This window comes from Coregonus lavaretus (genome assembly GCF_964263955.1).
Source record: "Coregonus lavaretus genome assembly, chromosome: 27".
Classification (NCBI taxonomy): domain Eukaryota; kingdom Metazoa; phylum Chordata; class Actinopteri; order Salmoniformes; family Salmonidae; genus Coregonus; species Coregonus lavaretus.
Genome location: NC_140014.1, coordinates 2,607,756 through 2,628,103, shown reverse-complemented (window position 1 = coordinate 2,628,103; position 20,348 = coordinate 2,607,756). Strand labels below are relative to the sequence as shown.

The following is a 20,348-nucleotide window of genomic DNA, read 5'->3' as shown; positions in this document are numbered from 1 at the left end:
AACACATTTACCATCTCCAGGCCTCCTCGCATGATGCATGCCTTTAGAACATATACAATTTTTAAAAAGTGTAATAAATCCATTTAATATACACCATCACAATAAATCCATTATTTATTTTAGGCTGGTCTAAAGAAACATTATGATATGAAGAAAATGTATTTCAGAAGAACAGAATAGCATATTCTACTTTATGTTATCTGGCTATGTGCAATGCAAATGGAAGGCTGTAGGCTAGTTCATTTAGCAGACAAGATATGCTTATAAATTCTGTGTCATTATTTTATATTAAATGACTTTATAGTAAGAATAATATAATTTAACTTAGCTGAATAAAATTGAAAGGATATTCTTCCCATTCCTGATCGAGTGCACATATGAGCTATGTTGAGCGCAAAAGTGATCATTTGAAACAGGTCCTATACGCTAGATTTAGAGTCATTTGGCAACTTTAGTTGTGAATGATACAAACCTTAAAATGTCTTAGAAATCAAAACATATGGGCTTAGTGGGCCTATCATTTGTTTTTCAACAGGACAATGACCCAACACACCTCCAGACTGTGTAAGGGCTATTTTACCAAGAAGGAGAGTGATGGAGTGCTGCATCAGATGACCTGGCCTCCACAATCCCCTGACTTCAACCAAATTGAGATGGTTTGGGATGAGTCGGACTGCAGAGTGAAGGAAAAGCAGCCAACAACTACTCAGCATATGTGGAAACTCATTCAAGACTGTTGGAAAAGCATTCCAGGTGAAGCTGGTAGAGAGAATTCCACGAGTGTGCAAAGCTGTCATCAAGGCTGTCACGATCGTTTACGAACGAGAAGGACCAAGGCGCAGCATGACATGCATTCATGTTTATTATATATAGAATAAACACAACGAACAAAGACAATAAACTAACGATACGTGACGTCCTAAGGTACACACAACAAACCTCACACAGAACAAGATCCCACAACTAACAGGTGCCAAAAGGCTGCCTAAGTATGGTCCCCAATCAAAGACAACGAGCAACAGCTGCCTCTGATTGGGAACCACACAGGCCAACATAGATCTATAACTACTAGATCCAACCCTAGAAAATAACACATAGGAACATACACAACAAGGAAAATCACACCCTGACTCAACAAATGAGAGTCCTCAGAGTCAGGGCGTGACAAAGGCAAAGGGTGGCTATTTGAAGAATCTCAAATATAACATATATTTTGATTTGTTTAACACTTTTTTGGTTACTACATGATTCCATATGTGTAATTTCATAGTTTTGATGTCTTCACTATTATTCTACAATGTAGAAAATAGTAAAAATAAAGAAAAACCCTTGAATGAGTAGGTGTTCTAAAACTTTTGACTGGTAGTGTATATATTGAGACTGTTTAATGCCAAAAATAAGGGGTTCAATACCTGTAAAAAAAAAAAAATCACAAACGTGTCCTGATCTTTCTTATATCTCTCAGATATACAGTGGTTCCTCAATTAAAAGTTTCGAGCTCATGCAGCAACCGTTTGTCGTAGATGGTGTCAGATTATGGTACATTGCGTTATTCTGTCATTGCACCACACTATCACAAGGGGGAGATAGAACGCTGATCTATCGGTAGTCTAAACTGTGGCACAAATTGACTATCTTTTCATAAATTTATGGAGGTGTGAATGTTTCAGTCCGAGAGTCTCTCTTCTCTGGCACTAGAGTCCTGCATCAGGCAGCAACAAAAAAATAGCTGGCGGGTGGTCCCGGAGTTAAAAGAGAACTTGGGTAAATACAATGGCGCAATTACACTTGACATGTGGACTGACGATTTTTGAAAAATAGGCACAGTGGGCTTTTGGTTTCTCTCCCTCTAAAAACAGAAATAAATAATTATAAATAACAAACTGGCTTTATTTACCACAGTGTAAAAGAGTGATAGCCCCTCTACATAAAGTGAGTTTCTGAAACACGGAGTCCTTCTTTGTTGATGTGAAGAAGAAACTGAATGACAGAGAGTCCAGCGAGGACAGGGAGGGGATAAAAGTGTCCATATATTCAAGACCTGAGCTACTTCATTTATTTATGAAATGTACTTGTTTATTTAGGCAATTTAATAGATTTGTTTAGGCTTGGCCTATTTAGTAGGCTCTTTTCCACCATAAAGCTATATTTGTCAGCATAAAGCTGAATGACTCACTCATTCGTGGCTTTGGATCAAAATAAATACGTACGAACATTCTTTCTGATAGTCTTTAATAAACAAATGTTTTGACCAAGTTAATCTGCTCATGTTGTTTGTGTTCAATTATTTGTGACGTTGTGGTTACAATGAATAATGTAAACTAAATCAATTATATTCATAATGAATAATCAGATGTGTGTTGCAAGCTCGTAATTTCTCCTTAATTAATTTTTTTGTAAGATTTGATTTGATATTTTCAGACAATACAAAACATACACATACAAACGACAACTACATCACCCCTGCCCAGACCCACCTGCTCACACCCCCATCTCCAGTGCCCGCATCACTCTTCGCCACATCGCCTCAAACTGCACCATTTTGTTTCTCTCCGTCGCCCACACGCACTTTCAACATTTGGATAATAAATCATTTAAAGGCTGACATTGGTTGATTTTCAGTTTTTAAGTATACATTTTTTCAAGATGATTGACGAGAAAAGTATCATCCAACGCATAGGGTTTCTCACTGCACCCTTATATGCCATGTCTTGAAATTTGCAGACAGACGGATTAAAAGTTCATTTCCATTGTAATACTTCTGACAGCCACATTTTAAACTCCACCCATCACTTTAGGAGTTTATAAAATTCCCAGAAGGCATGGATTATTATAACCTAATGAAAATGGAACTTGGTAATCTAATTTAATTTACTGCAGGCCTAAGACCTATGGGTTTAACCTTCTGAATGAATGATTATATTGAAGATAGAAGCCGCCTCTTAATGAATTACGAGAGCCAATCCGTTACCCAACAAAATAATATCAATTTATTTAGTCTAATTGTTTTTATGACTACAGACAGTAGGCTAGTATTCCTCTTTTCCTGCATTAATTAATTTGTCTGCATCTCAGTGCTCCCGAGTGGCGCAGCGGTCTAAGGCACTGCATCTCAGTGCTTGAGGTGTCACTACAGACCCCCGGTTCGATTCCAGGCTGTATCATAACCGGCCGTGATTGGGAGTCCCATAGGGCGGCGCACAATTGGCCCAGTGTCGTCCATGTTTGGCCGGTGTAGGCCGTCATTGTAACTAAGAATTTGTTCTTAAATGACTTGCCTAGTTAAATAAAGGTTAAAATATATATATATATATATATATAAAAAATGTCCATTTGGCTAAAAAGAAACCATGCCATGAATTAAGAACAGATATATTTTTTTCTTCACAATGCGATGCAGCACATTGACAACTCAAATCGCTTTAAAGAGCCTTCTAATATTAGACAACAAATAAATATACTAAAACAATAACTTAATAAACAGTCCATTCATCACTGGATTTCTTCAAATTGCTGTGCAGGAAAAGGATGTCATCTACCATGCCAGGTCGCAGGCTCACAGCTGGCTTCTCTCTGAAACCACACATCCATCTGAAGGTGACGCTTTATCCTTTGGAACCACACAATTACCAGGTGGACAGTAGGCCTCTTGAAGCGATAGAGGAAATCAACAAGATCCACAAGTATTCTTTCACAATAGCTGGCCTTCTGTTATATGCAGTTTTGAGATGCACTGTCCCACTCCATGGTGGATAACATCCAGTCTTTGTTTATGTAATGGGCTTTAAGGCACAAGTATCCTATATTTTGAAAATCGTCAGTCCACATGTCAAGTGTAATTGCGCCATTGTATTTATCCAAGTTCTCTCTCAACTCCGGGACCACTCGCCAGCTGATATTTTTTACCTGATGCAGGACTCTAGTGCGATAGGAGAGAGACTGACTGAAACATTCACACCTCCATTAATTTACAAAAGGATAGTCTAATAGCTCGACTAGGTGTGAAAAATCCCCCAATTCGTGCCACAGTTTAGACTACCGATAGATGCTGCTGTCAGTCAGAGTTGAGTCCTATTGTAAAGTGTAGCCTATTGGCCAAAAAAAGGGCAAACCTGCAATGTATTCGATGCTTAAGTACTCGTAAAGTTTTACATTTGTAACTCAACATCACAGACAAGATTTGCCCTAACAAAAAATGCATCAACCACTACAAATATATTAATTTATTATAATCCACATAATAATTCAAATGAAATTAGCTGTACATTTCTAACTCAATATCAAAGAATGTGAAAATGTGTCTTTAACCCTGCATTATAATATAACTTATTTTGAACGAAAGCCAGGAATGAGTGAGTCACTCAGCCCTATGATGTTCCTGCTTCTGTTGCCTATTTGAGTGTTTGTTTAATATCCTACTGATTCTGTGATCACCAAGCAACCGCAAAATATCGGATAAAGCAATTTCACAAATCCTGCTGTTTTTAAGCTTTCTATGCTGTATTAAAGACTTTACAATTTTTTTTCATTAGAACAGACTCTGGTATTACTTATACTTTATTTATTTATTTAGTATTGTTTACACTGTTCCTAACTGGCAGATAGATTATATTGTAATCTAATAGCACCTGTTTGTCATGCAACAGTATCTCTTTTGCTTTTGACAATGATTTTACATGAGGCCTAATTCAAATGATATGCCTAACGTACTTATATCCACTAGGCTAATAAATAATAAAAAAATTCCTTTCAATTATTTAATTATGTCACGCCCTGGCCTTGAGAGCCCGGTTTTCTTTAGTTGGTTTGGTCAGGGTGTGAATTTCTATGTGTATATCTATGTTGTGTATTTCTATGTTGTCCGGGTGTGGTTCCCAATCAGAGGCAGCTGTCGATCGTTGTCTCTGATTGGGGATCATACTCAGGTATCCAGTCCGGTACGGCCCGTACCTGCTCCCCGCACCAAACCATTGGTGCGTGTCGCCAGCCCGGTACCTGCTCCCCGCACCAAACTAGTGGTGCATGTATCCAGTCCGGTACGGCCCATACCTGCTCCTCGCACCAAACCAGTGGTGCATGTCGCCAGCCCGGTATGCCCTGTGCCTACTCCTTGCACCAAACCAGTGGTGCGTGTCTCCAGTCCGGCACGGCCCGTGCCTGTTCCTCGCACCAGACCAGTGGTGCGTGTCCCCAGCCCGGTACGGCTGGTGCCAGAGCAGTCCGCTCCACCGGTGTCCAGTCCAGCGCTGGTCAGCTGCTCCACTCCAGTGCCAGAGCAGCTCCGATCAGCTGCTCCACTCCAGTGCCAGAGCACTCCGCTCCACCGGGGTCCAGTTCAGCTCCGGTCAGCGGCTCCACTCCAGAACCAGACGTCAACCCCTCTCCAGGGTTGGGGCCTCCCACACCAGGGTCCAGACAGGGCTTGGTGCATCGCGGGGGGATTGCCTGTCCAGGCCCAGACGTCAGCCCCTCTCCAGGGTCGGGGTCTCCCACACCAGGGTCCAGAAAGGGCTTGGTGCATCGTGGGAGGACTGAGAGGGGAAGCATCGCGCCGAGGTCCAGACTGGACCAGGGGTGCAACGGGGAGGCAGTAAGGGAGAGGACGTCACGCCCGGAGCCGGAGCCGCCACCGAGGCTAGATGCCCACCCGGACCCTCCCCTGTTAAGTTAGGTTTTGCGACCGGAGTCCGCACCTTTGGGGTGGGGGGGTACTGTCACGCCCTGGCCTTGATAGCCCGGTTTTCTTTAATTGGTTTGGTCAGGGTGTGAATTTCTATGTGCATATCTATGTTGTGTATTTCTATGTTGGCCGGGTGTGGTTCCCAATCAGAGGCAGCTGTCGATCGTTGTCTCTGATTGGGGATCATACTAAGGTAGCCATTTTGCCTACCTATGTTGTGGGATCTTGACTCTTGTTTGGCTTGTTTGTGTGTAGCCATTGTGAGCGTCACGTTACGTTGCTTTTGTTGTTTTATCGTGTGTTAACTTCGTGAATAAACATGTCTGCATTCCACGCTGCACCTTGGTCCAATCCTGTATTCAACGAACGTGACAAATTAACCTATATCATGTTATCCCTTTGGAGCACATGCAAAATCAATTTGGAGTTGTTGAACAGGAGTGACAATTGAATTTGAATTAACTAATTGATGAGGATGAAGAAGAGAGTGATTGAATTTAGAACAATATTGTAAGAATTGCTCTTCCTCTGTCCCGCGCTCACACAAAAAAAATACACTTTTTTTGTTTCTACTTTGTCAGAAGAAGCTGTAACTGGACTGTAGCGTATTACTTACTAAAACTGTTGTTATACTGTAAGGTTTTTAATTCTAAGAAAAACTAAAATGGTCTTATATTCCATTACATTCTTATAATATATGTGTTGACTGAATATTCACAAGTGATGTCTGCTAAATTACCAAGTTGATGGCTAAGCACAGATTTAAAAAAAAAGTTTTCACATATTTTCAAGACTTGAGCTATTTAATGTAGGTGTTTTATTTATTAACAATAGAAAGAATAATCTGGTGGCATTTGGTAGAGAGTCAGGCGGAGAATGGAGTGAAAGTACATTCTACTGTAAGTATGCAACAACGCTGTGGGCCAGGTGTAAATGGTTTAGCAGCCTTTCCAGTAAATTGGAATACAAAAGAAGCCATCCACCCTTGATGGGCTATGAGCAGGACAATAGACTCTTGCCGAGTTTAGGGACTTCAGAACAAACTTCCTTTTGATATTTTTGGGGACTATCTGTTGTTCCATGTAGTGAATTTCTTATTCAATGCGTTTGTATGGGATATTAGCAATAAGGCCCAAAATAATGTTTTTATTACATATTTTGGGGATACTTCAAGGGATCTTAAAATTCTAAATCAAATAGCTAAACGATCCTTGGTATGACTTTCTTAAAACAATTCCATATAGCAGGAAAACGCTACCTGCCCAAATGCATATTGCCAACTGTAAAGTTTAGTGGAGGAGGAATAATGGTCTGGGGCTGTTTTTCATTGTTCGGGCTGTTTTTCATGGTAACATTCTAGACGATTCTGCGCTTCCAACACTGTGGCAAAAGTTTGGAGAAGGCCCTTTCCTGTTTCAGCATGACAATACCCCTGCGCACAAAGCGAGGTCCGAGGTCCATACAGAAATGGTTTGTTGAGATCAGTGTGGAAGAACTTGACTGGCCTGCACAGAGCCCTGACCTCAACACCATCAAACACCTTTGGTATGAATTGGAATGCTGATTGCGAGCCAGGCCTAATTGCCCAACATCAGTGCCCAACCTCAGTAATGCTCTTGTGGCTGAATGGAAGCAAGTCCCTGCAGCAATTTTCCAACATCTACTGGAAAGCCTTCCTAGAAGAGTTAAGGCTGTTATAGCAGCAAAAGGGGGACCAACTCCATATTAATGCCCATGTTTCAAGAATGAGATGTTGGACGAGCAGGTGTCCACATACTTTTGGTCATGTAGTGTTATGGTGAAGGAGCGGAGCAGGCCCTACTGTCGGGGAGAAGGAGGGGCAATGGGGGAAAACCATTCAAAAAAGTACATGCCCTCCTAAAACTGGTTATAACTCCACTTCTGTTTGTGATTTTAAGATTCTAACGACAGTGTGTTATATAGACTAATGTAGGAAAAGTCAAGGACGAGTGGGACATGACTTAAAAAATGGCAGAGTAATTAAACATTTACATTCGTTTTGTGTCATTATGATGCTCTCTGCCTTTCTAGTGTTAATATACACAATCACAAATAGATCCATTAATATTTCATTTAGTCATAAAAAAACACTGTTGCAGTAAGAATATAATGGAATATAACAGAATAAAATAGAAAGGATATTTTTCCCAAATGGCTATTGCTGATTGTCACCAGTAGCCTATTCACATGAGGAACACATGGAGCCACAGTTAGACAGTAAAAACTCAAATAAGATTGTATTGTCTAACTAAGACAACAGTTGCCTGCCCAGCTGGCCCATCCAAACTACATCTAAACTATATTGAAACTAATTTAACACATATAATAATAATAATAATAATAATAATAATAATAATAATAATAATAATAATAATAATAATAATAATAATAATAATAACAATAGATGTGGCCTAAAGACAAGATTGAATTGACAATAGTCTGGGTGACAATATTATCGATTGTCAAAAAAATAATGAGGAGGCTGATGACCAGCATTGACAAAGAAGGGAACAAAGCTTACCAAAAAGCACTTCTTCCATATCATGCTACAGAGGTCCATGCAGGCCAGATGTTTTGATTGCTATAGCCTATCAGAAACAGCAGATTCCAAGGTTTCTAATGAACCTATTTTTGCCAAACAACTCTACAAATTACGTGGTTGGTATTTGTTTCAATATATAACTTTTTCCTAGAATATGTGCTTCTGAATCAATCAATAAAATCAATCGATTTTCTGCCTGATTACAATTTACATTTGGAGTCCTGAGGTTTCTTATTACGTATTTAAACAAAGTAAATAACTATACTCTGTAAGCCGCCATGCACAATCAATGAACCAACAGCATCGCCTAGGCCTATAGGTTCTCTCCCAGACTCTTGGATATAAAGTTTGGAGTGTAGCTTAAGGTAACCAGTCCATTCAGTATGCATAATTATACAGCCCACACGCAAAGGTGATTACTAGAGTTTCTTTAATTTTGGATTAGCCTATAGGCTAGACCAATTATGTCTGCATTGCTGCATAGTCCCCTGTAGCTCAGTTGGTAGAGCATGGCGCTTGCAACGCCAGGGTTGTGGGCTCGTTTCCCACGGAGGGCCAGTATGAAAATGTATGCACTCACTAACTGTAAGTCGCTCTGGATAAGAGCGTCTGCTAAATGACTAAAATGTAAATGTAAAATGATGTCAGAGTGATTAGAGGGACAATAGAGAGCTGAGTACCAGACCGTTAGCAGCCGTAAGCGAGATAGGTACTAACCAATGCATTAGCGCCATTCATGTGCATAGGAGGAGATGACTGTGACTCAACAGTCACGTGGAATCTGACTGCGGTCATGACTCAGGACTGCCGGAGTGGCGGTAATAGGGTCACCGCAACAGCCCTAATCCTTACCAGACTATTTTATTTCCATTCCTTCCTTCACATCTGACAGTTGAAAGCAATATGGAGGAGGCATACCCAATATTTTCACCTATCAGTGATCAAGGAGGGCAAGAAAACAGGGAAAGCTTTTTAAGAGTATTGCGAAGCGGGCTTTTCTCCTTACCTTGAACACATAGGTGGCTCCTCCTCCTCCGCCCCCTCCCCCTTTGACCTGTGTATTGTTGTCCAATGGCGTCTGCTCTACACAGATCTTGTTCAGTATTCCGTTGGTCTACCAATGAGAATGGAGAGAGAGTGATACTTGAGTTTCTTTATTCAGGGGAAATAACACATTTGAGACACTGTACGTCTGTGTAATCCAGACTTCCTCACAAATCATGCATTGATGTCAATGGAAGATATCTGCTAATGTCAAGTTCCATGCTCATATCTTAAGGTAGGATTGAGCTTTTACTAGCCTACCAGCCTATTCCCAGATCTGTTTGTGCTGTTTTACCAACTTCTGTAGTCTTTGTCATGCAAAACAAAACGTGACCAAGAGCATAGGAGTACTACACCTAATGTGTTATTCTACCCAATCTACCCATCGCCGCCTTGGGCTATTGCAACAAAGGAGATATTTATCGAGAGCCAAACGACCAGCGGTGCTGATGACAGGTAATAATAACCAAACATCAAAGTTAGTCCTCTTCCTTCCAACCATGAGACCTTTCATCAATCTGGCCTTCAGGCTCCTACAGCCAGAGCTGGAGATGGATGGGCCAACAGGGAGTTTGATTGACAGCTGCAGGAGGAGAGGGGGCGGAGAGTGCAATGGACTCAACAACATTCGCCAGTGCACACAGAATTACCCCACACCCTCCCACCTCTATCTGTCGCTTTTGTGTGTGTGTGTCCGTGCATGCATGCATGTGTGTATGTGTGAGTGTCCGATATGGTGTGTAAAAGCCTAAAAGGATATTAATACTCCTACAGAGGGGAGGCTGTGAGAAACATAGAACACACCAGCACTCTGAACTAATCAGTTTTAAAAGCCACCTTTGAGAGTATCTACTCCCTTCAGGATTATAGACCTGATAGAAATTATAGACCTCAAATGACTCCAGTTCCCCACTGACAATGCATCTGGGCCACCTCTCAGCTTTTCCTTGTCTGACATTTTTCTCTAATATATTTTGATCCAAATGATTCCTGACTGAGAACTCCAAAGTATAAGACAACTCTGGGACGAGGCCAAAAACAACATAATGTGCTGACAGTAGGGGTGTAAACGTTTAACCGTTAAAATGTTTCAACAAAATTGGGATCCTTAACGTTAAGAAAGAATCCCTAACTGAAAAACAATGTTTATTTTTTATTTTCACCCCACTAAATTTAAATCACAGTGCAGTTATCACAAAACATATTATTTTCTGTGTTATAGCCGTAGACGATTGGCTATAAAGGCCTGGGGGAAAGTTGTGTAATTTAAATAAAACCAGAGAGGAAGAGTTAAACTTTAGGCTACTTTGGTGAATTTATGAGGCATGCAAGACAATACATTGTGAGATATAGATTACTAAGACATATGCGCATGGTTCTTTCTGCCTGCCCCTTCCTCTCTCTCCCTCACGCTGTCTCGCCTGCTTGCCTGTTCGTTCTCTTCACTAATGATGCGCGTGTGTTCAGTCATCGGTCTGTTGCGTGTAGAATATCCTAGCCTATTCATTGATGATAGGCCCTGCTTTACTGAAGTTGCGATACATTGCAAGCCAAACAATTGCGAGATACAGCATTCCATTGTGAGATACAGCTTTTGATTACCGATAGATAGGCCTAGCAGAATTGAATCTTGACACTCAGAAATGGGAGTCGACACCAGGAGTCGACGTGCAAGGAGTCGAGGAATCAATGATTTTGGAGTTGACTTTGGAGATGACTACGTCATCAATAATGTTTGATAAAATGGCAGAGAAAGGCAAGCGACAGCAGCAGAGACCTGTATGGCAATACTTTGAGAAGTTAAATCAAGCATCTTGCCATTTCCACTGTTGGATTGAGACTCTCACCTAGGGATGTGACAAATGGAAAACATTTCTTAACGTGGTGAAATGCAAACTTTGCGAGGCGTAATTGAGGTACAGTAATGGCAGTAATAGTTGCAATGCTTAACCATCTGAAAGGGAAGCTCCGTGAGACCCAAACCGTTGCTGGCAGCAGCGCAGCTGCATTGTGAATTCACGTGAAATTGTATGAATTTGTGTTATAATTTTTGCACAGAAAACTGATAACAAAGCTGTTTAACGTTAAGAAATGTTTTCAATTTCTCACTTCCCTAGCTGACAATGTTTACAGTGGAAATGGCAAAGCATTCGATGGGATATTAATTCAAACGTGCTCCTTCATGGTGTGAGAGAAGTTTTGAGGATGTTCTTCTTTTGCCGTAGCCCTGAGACTTCAACATTCCAGTTTGGATCGAGCTAGACCACGCTGTAGTCTATAATAGGCTATTTATGCACTTGTAAATAACTGACAGGATTGCATTTAGGTGTAAGTGATAAAGCAACGATTCCACCTGGTTAATCAGTAAGCAAAATGAAGCATTACTATAGCCCCCCTGGACTAAGAACCCTGGTTTAACCTGGGTTTGTTTTCAGTGTATTTGGTTTTTCCCAGGTTATCAGACCCTTCTTAGATACAGTCCTCTTAGATCTACACAGTCTTTTTAGATCCAAGTGCCTGCCTAGGAGGCAGGGTCTAGGGGTCAACTTTGCATGGGTCCTCAGATCCTCAAAAAATTCTACAGCTGCACCATCGAGAGCATCCTGACTGGTTGCATCACTGCCTGGTATGGCAACTGCTCGGCCACCGACCGCAAGGCACTACAGAGGGTAGTGCGTACGGCCCAGTACATCACTGGGGCCAAGCTTCCTGCCATCCAGGACCTCTATACCAGGTGGTGTCAGAGGAAGGCCCTCAAAATTGTCAAAGACTCCAGCCACCCTAGTCATAGACTGTTCTCTCTGCTACCGCACGGCAAGCGGTACCGGAGTGCCAAGTCTAGGTCCAAAATACTTCTCAACAGCTTCTACCCCCAAGCCATAAGACTCCTGAACAGCTAATCATGGCTACCCGGACTATTTGCACTGCCCCCCAAACCATTTAATTTGATTTGAATTTGGGATGAGGCATAATTGTGAAAGTATTGAGCCTTGACATGTATTCTGAGCTTTTGGGAAGATGGTACTCACGTTGGGGCAAGCGTCATCTCCTTTTTGGCCCACCAGGATGTGAAGCAACTCGCCCTTCTGAAGCAGGAAGTCCGCTGTGAGTTGGATACCATGTGACTTGGTCATGGCCAATACGCTGCGACCGCCAGCCGCCCCGCAAGCTGTGATCCTGTTTTGGAAATACACATAAACAGAAAGGCATGACTTTGGTATTACTACTTTGTATGAACCACCTGTGCATAAGGCATTTGCTTTGTATGTTGCTTTGTGGGCGACCCAACCAAATTCACATAGAAATGTGAGTTAAAGAACTGTCATCCTCATTGAAAGCAAAACTGATAAGCAGTAGATCCGTTCTATGCACTATTTGTATGTTTCAGTTTTGTGTCTTTTTACTTCCGGTTTTGTACACCAGTTTCAAACAGCTGAAAATACAATATCTTTGGTTATTGAAATATATTTCACAGCGGTTTAGATTGTACATTTCTACTGATTGCACCTTTAAGGCTTGTTATAATAACAACATTCCAAATGCACAATGACTGTAAATGCATTCATAAAGCATTACACACAGGTGGTATAGTGCATTATAAGGCTTCTGAAACAGATCACAATATCAAATCAACCGTTGGCTGTCTTCACACTACACTCTTAGAAAGTAGTAGAACCATATTGTTTTTTTCAGTTTGTCCCCATAGGGCACGTGTCAAGCTCATTCCACGGAGGGCCATGTGTCTGCGGCTTTTCGCTCCTAATTAGTAAAGGACTCACATCACTTGGTTGTCTATGTCTAAACAAAAACCCTCAGACACTAGGCCCTCGATGGAATGAGTTTGGCACCCCAGCCATAGGGGATCCCTTTTTGGTGCTAAGTAGAACCCTTTGCAGAGGGTTTTACCTGGAACCCTCTATGTAGGGTTTTTCATACAACCCCCTGTAAATGGTTCTACCTAGAACCCTCTATGAAGGGTTCTACCAAGAACAATTTTATCCTCTAAAGGTTCTTCCTAGAACCCTCTATGAAGGGTTCTACTGAGAACCCTTTCATCTTAGGAGGGTTTTTCCTAGAACGCTCTATGAACGGTTCCAACAGCCTTATTTGACTTTAAAATTAAATGATTTATGACAATGCATTGCCTATATAATAAGGCCTTTCTTTGAGGGCCTAGTTATACCGTAACACAGTGGTGTTAGGAAACTCCTGGCTTATAGGCCACATCAGGCCTGCAAATCACATTATGCTGGCTTGCAAAGTGATGTTTAATTCCTATTGTATTCCAGCAAGAGTTAGGATATCCAACTAGCAGAATTTTTTAAAACCTGCATTCAGAATGATTGCCAGGGTAGGGAAGATTGAATATTGAGACTACCTCAATCATCTAAACTGGAACAACCATCTCAGTAACGGGTGCAATTGTCACGCTCTGGCTCCGGGACTCTGTATAGTGAGCCAGGGTGTGTTCATTATTTGGGTGTATTTCTATGTTTGTATTTCTGTTGGGTGCATTTCTATGTTTGGTCAATGACTCCCAATCGGAGGTAACGAGTGTCAGCTGTCGGCTCGTGATCTCTGATTGGGAGCCATATTTATCTGTATGTTTTCCTGTGGGTGTTGTGGGTTTTTGTTCATTTCGGTTTGTGTTAAACCGTAGACGTCACGTTATTCGTTTGTTGTTCTGATCGGTTGATCATCATCATTATTATTATTAAACATGTTCACCTTCAACGCTGCGCCTTGGTCCTCTATGTATGACGATCGTGACAGAAAAACCCACCAAGATGGGACCAAGCAGCGTGTCCAGGAGCCGTCGCCAGGGAGATCCCTCACAGATCTCCTTCGCCTCCTGGACTGGGTCAAGCCGAGTGAGGAGGAGAAGGGCTTGACGCTATGGCAGAAGGGCGAGAGGCTGGCGAGGTCTATGGAGACCTGGTCCACGGGTAGGAGAGACGCCCCGAAAATTTTTAGGGGGGGGCTCGAGACGTCGGACCAGCAGGAGGCCGCGATAGAGCGGCCCAGTGGGTTGCTGGAGAAGGCCGCCGGGTTACGGGGGCCACTGGTCAAAGAGGGGATGGAGGAAGTGGAGGCACGGTGAGAGGTACTGGCGTGTGTTGCCAGTCCGGTCCGGCCCGTTCCAGATCCCGGTGTGGGGCCAGTGGTGTGTGTCCCCAGTACAGTCCGGCCCATCCAAGCTTCCCGCACCAAGCCAGTGGTGTGCGTCGTCAGTCCAGTCCGGCCCGTTCCTGCTCCCGGCATCAAGTCTGTGGTGCGTCTCGTCAGCCCGGTCCGGCCCATTCCTGCTCCCCGCATCAAGTCTGTGGTGCGTCTCGTCAGCCCGGCTCTGCCCGTTCCTGCTCTCCGCACCAGGTCTGTGGTGCGCGTCGCCAGCCCAGTCCGGCCCATTCCTGCTCCCCGCATCAAGTCTGTGGTGCGTCTCGTCAGCCCGGCTCTGCCCGTTCCTGCTCTCCGCACCAGGTCTGTGGTGCGCGTCGCCAGCCCGGCTCGTCCCGTTCCTGCTCCCCGCACCAAGTCAGGGGTGCGCTTCGACAGCCCGGCTCGGTCCGCTCCTGCTCCCCACACCAAGCCAGTGGGGTGCGGCGTCAGTCCGGCACGGCCCGTGCCTGTTCTCCGCACCAAGTCTGTGGTGCGTTTCGTCAGCCCTGTCCGGCCCGTTCCTGCTCTCCGCACCAAGTCTGTGGTGCGCGTCGCCAGCCCAGTTCGGCCCATCCAAGCTCCCCGCACCAGGTCAGTGGTGCGCGTCGTCAGCCCGGTCCGGCCCGTTCCTCCTCCACGCATCAGGCCAGGGGCGCGTGTCGTCGGTCCGGCTCCGGCCAGCGGGGCTGGACAGGACCAGGGGTACTTTGGGGGGTTGGAGAGGAGGTGGGGATCAAGGACGGAGCCAGAGCCACCGCCGAGGAGGTGTGCCCACCCAGCCCTCCCTTGTTTAGCCCGTATTGAGGCGCGGTCGCAGTCCGCGCCTTTAGGGGGGGGTACTGTCACGCTCTGGCTCCGGGACTCTGTATAGTGAGCCAGGGTGTGTTCATTATTTGGGTGTATTTCTATGTTTGTATTTCTGTTGGGTGCATTTCTATGTTTGGTCAATGACTCCCAATCGGAGGTAACGAGTGTCAGCTGTCGGCTCGTTATCTCTGATTGGGAGCCATATTTATCTGTATGTTTTCCTGTGGGTGTTGTGGGTTTTTGTTCATTTCGGTTTGTGTTAAACCGTAGACGTCACGTTATTCGTTTGTTGTTCTGATCGGTTGATCATCATCATTATTATTATTAAACATGTTCACCTTCAACGCTGCGCCTTGGTCCTCTATGTATGACGATCGTGACAGCAATAAGTCCCACTACTAACAGATTGGATTAGTTCAGAATAATGTGCTATTTATCTTTGTGTAGCATAACATTTATCAGCCAATCAATACAAAAACGCAGATATTAAAACAAACAATTTTGAAAATCACCCTGCAATAGAGCATGCTGGGAAATGTGATAAATCGTTCTATGTAGAACCCTTCTTGCCTTCCAAAGAATCCTTCTTGCCTTCCAAAGAATAATCAAATAACCCTTGAAAACGGCTGTCTAGCAACAATCAACAACCAACTTGACAGAGTTTGAAGAATTTTAAAAACAATAATGTGCAAATATTGTACATTCCAGATGTGCAAAGCTCTTAGAGATTTACCCAGAAAGACACAGCTATAATTGCTGCCAAAGGTGACTCTAACATGTATTGACTCAGTGGGTTGAATACTTTCTAATCAACATATCATTTTCATAAAATATTTTTCAAATATTCAAATGTTTCTTCCACTTTGTCATTACAGAGTATTTTGTGTAGATCGCTGACAATTTTAATCCCACTTTATAACAAAACAGATTGTGGAAAAAGTCAAGGGTTCTGAATACTTTCTGAAAGCCCCCCAATACACACATATACAGTCAGGTCCATAAGTATTTGGACAGTGACACAATTTGCATCATTTTGACTCTGTACAGCACCACAATGGATTTGAAAGGAAACAATCAAGATGTCCTTTAAGTGTAGACTTTCATCTTTAATTTAAGGGTTTTGTCAAAATTATTGTATGAACCGTGTAGGAATTACAACCATTTCTATACATAGCCCCCCGATTTTAGTGGCTCAAAAGTAATTGGACAAACTAACATAATCATAAATTAAATTGTTATTTTTAATACTTGGTTGCAAATCCTTTGCAGTCATTGACTGCCTGAAGTCTGGAACCCATAGACATCACCAGATACTGGGTTTCTTCCCTGGTGATGCTCTGCCAGGCCTTTACTGCAGCTGTCTTCAGTTCCTGCTTGTTCTTGGGGTGTTTTGCCTTCAGTTTTGCCTTCAGCAAGTTAAATGCATGCTCAATTGGATTTAGGTCAGATGATTGACTTGGCCATTGCAGAACATTCCACTTCTTTGCCTTAAAAAAGTATTGGGTTGCTGTCGCAGTATGCTTCGGGTCATTGTCCATCTGCACTGTGAAGCGCCGTCCAATGAGTTTGAAGCATTTGGCTGAATCTGAGCAGATAATATAGCCCTAAACACTTCAGAATTCATCCTGCAGTTACATCATCAATAAATACAAGGGAACCAGTTCCATTGGCAGCCATACATGCCCACGCCATAACACTACCTCCACCATGCTTCACAGATGAGGTGGTATGCTTCGGATCATGAGCAGTTCCTTCCCTTCTCCATACTCTTCTCTTCCCATCATTCTGGTACAAGTTGATCTTTGTCTCATCTGTCCATAGGATGTTTTTCCAGAACTGGACAGGCTTTTAAAGATGTTTTATGGCAAACTCTAATCTGGTCTTCCTGTTTTGGAGGTTTACCAATGGTTTACATCTTGTGGTAATACAAAATAGTCCAGTATTGCAATGCTTCACTGGATCAATCTGAAATTTGCACGCACACTGCTGCCATCGAGTGGCCAACATCTAACTTGCGCCTAGCTTACAATATTATATTGTGGCCTTTCTCTTGCATTTCAAAGATGATGTAACAAAAATATATATATTGAAAGCGCATGTTTTTCTGTTTGTTTTATCTTTTACCAGATCTGATGTGTTATATTCTCCTACATTAATTTCAAATTACCAAAAACTTCAAAGTGTGTCCTTTAGTATGGTACCAATAATATGCATATCCTTGTTTCAGGTCCTGAGCTACAGGCAGTAAGATTTGAGTATGTCATTTTAGGCGAAAATTGAAAATAAGGGTCAGATCCTTAAAAAATATTTTATATTTGAGGGGGGGGGGGTAAAAGACCAAGTCCATATTACTTTAAGACATGAAGATCAGTCAATCCGGAACATTTCAAGAAATTTGAAAGTTTCTTGAAATGCAGTCGCAAAAACCATCAAGCGCTATGATGAAACTGGCTTTCATGAGGACCACCACAGGAATGGAAGACCCAGCGTTACCTCTGCTGCAGATGATAAGTTCATTAGAGTTACCAGCCTCAGAAAATGCAGCCCAAATAAATGATTCACAGAGTTCAAGTAACAGACACATCTCAACAACAAGAATCTAAAATCTAAAATATATTTAGATTTGTTTAACACTTTTTTGGTTACTACATGATTCCATATATTTCATAGTTTTGATGTCTTCACTATTATTCTACAATGTAGAAAAAAGTAAAAATATAGAAAAAACCTTGAATGAGTGGGTGTTCTAAAACTATATATATATATATATATATATATATATATATATATATATATATATATACAGTAGAGAGAACAAGTATTTGATACACTGCCGATTTTGCAGGCTTTCCTACTTACAAAGCATGTAGAGGTCTGTAATTTTTATCATAGGTACACTTCAACTGTGAGAGACGAAAAATCCAGAAAATCACATTGTATGATTTTTAAGTAATTAATTTGCATTTTATTGCATGACATAAGTATTTGATCACCTACCAACCAGTAAGAATTCCGGCTCTCACAGACCTGTTAGCTTTTCTTTAAGAAGCCCTCCTGTTCTCCACTCATTACCTGTATTAACTGCACCTGTTTGTACTTGTTACCTGTATAAAAGACACCTGTCCACAATCATACAGACTCCAACCTCGCCACAATGGTCAAGACCAGAGAGCTGTGTAAGGACATCAGGGATAAAATTGTAGACCTGCACAAGGCTGGGATGGGCTACAGGACAATAGGCAAGCAGCTTGGTGAGAAGGCAACAACTGTTGGCACAATTATTAGAAAATGGAAGAAGTTCAAGATGACGGTTAATCACCCTCGGTCTGGGTCTCCATGCAAGATCTCACCTCGTGGGGCATCAATAATCATGAGGAAGGTGAGGGATCAGCCCAGAACTACACGGCAGGACCTGGTCAATGACCTGAAGAGAGCTGGGACCACAGTCTCAAAGAAAACCATTAAAAACACACTACGCCATCATGGATTAAAATCCTGCAGAGCACGCAAGGTCCCCCTGCTCAAGCCAGCGCATGTCCAGGCCCGTCTGAAGTTTGCCAATGACCATCTGGATGATCCAGAGGAGGAATGGGAGAAGGTCATGTGGTCTGATGAGACAAAAATAGAGCTTTTTGGTCTAAATTCCACTCGCCATGTTTGGAGGAAGAAGAAGAATGAGTACAACCCCAAGAACACCATCCCAACCGTGAAGCATGGAGGTGGAAACATCATTCTTTGGGGATGCTTTTCTGCAAAGGGGAAAGGACAACTGCACCATATTGAGGGGAGGATGGATGGGGACATGTATCGCGAGATCTTGGCCAACAACCTCCTTCCCTCAGTAAGAGCATTGAAGATGGGTCGTGGCAGGGTCTTCCAGCATGACAATGACCCGAAACACACAGCCAGGGCAACTAAGGAGTGGCTCCGTAAGAAGCATCTCAAGGTCCTGGAGTTGCCTAGCCAGTCTCCAGACCTGAACCCAATAGAAAATCTTTGGAGGGAGCTGAAAGTCTGTATTGCCCAACGACAGCCCCGAAACCTGAAGGATCTGGAGAAGGTCTGTATGGAGGAGTGGGCCAAAATCCTTGCTGCAGTGTGTGCAAACCTGGTGAAGACCTACAGGAAAAGTATGATCTCTGTAATTGCAAACAAAGGGTTCTGTACCAAATATTAAGTTCTGCTTTTCTGATGTATCAAATTCTTATATCATGCAATAAAATGCAAATTAATTACTTAAAAATCATACAATGTGATTTTCTGAATTTTAGAAAAATTACAGACCTCTACATGCTATGTAAGTAGGAAAACCTGCAAAATCGGCAGTGTATCAAATACTTGTTCTCCCCACTGTATATACAGTTGAAGTCGGAAGTTTACATACACCTTATCCAAATACATTTAAACTCAGTTTTTCACAATTCCTGACATTTAATCCTAGTAAAAATTCCCTGTCTTTGGTCAGTTAGGATCACCACTTTATTTTAAGAATGTGAAATGTCAGAATAATAGAGAGAATTATTTATTTCAGCTTTTATTTATTTCATCACATTCCCAGTGGGTCAGAAATTTACATACACTCAATTAGTATTTGGTAGCATTGCCTTTAAATTGTTTAACTTGGGTCAAACATTTGGGTAAATTTTGTCCCATTCCTCCTGACAGAGCTGGTGTAACTGAGTCAGGTTTGTAGGCCTCCTTGCTCGCACACGCTTTTTCAGTTCTGCCCACACATTTTCTATAGGATTGAGGTCAGGGCTTTGTGATGGCCACTCCAATAACTTGAGTTTGTTGTCCTTGCCATTTTGCCACAACTTTGGAAGTGTGTTTGGGGTCATTATCCATTTGGAAGACCCATTTGCGATCAAGCTTTAACTTCCTGACTGATGTCTTGAGATGTTGCTTCAATATATCCACATAATTTTCCTTCCTCATGATGCCATCTATTTTGTGAAGTGCACCAGTCCCTCCTGCAGCAGAGCACCCCCACAGCATGATGCTGCCACCCCCGTGCTTCACGTTTGGGATGGTGTTCTTCGGCTTGCAAGCGACCCCCTTTTTCCTCCAAACATAATGATGGTCATTATGGCCAAA

At 42.5% G+C, this 20,348-nt stretch overlaps 1 protein-coding gene across 1 annotated transcript in view; it reads right to left on the bottom strand.

The window, feature by feature from the left end:
- Positions 1-20,348, bottom strand: part of LOC311102584 (ALK tyrosine kinase receptor-like) — a gene marked incomplete at both ends in the record, with an annotated part of 143,315 nt that overhangs the window by 43,829 nt on the left and 79,138 nt on the right. Inside the window, 3 exons of the mRNA XM_084143958.1 lie at positions 9,250-9,357; positions 9,787-9,870; positions 12,317-12,464. Coding sequence (XP_084000084.1) covers positions 9,250-9,357; positions 9,787-9,870; positions 12,317-12,464 — 340 coding nt within the window. The remainder of the gene's footprint in view (positions 1-9,249; positions 9,358-9,786; positions 9,871-12,316; positions 12,465-20,348) is intronic.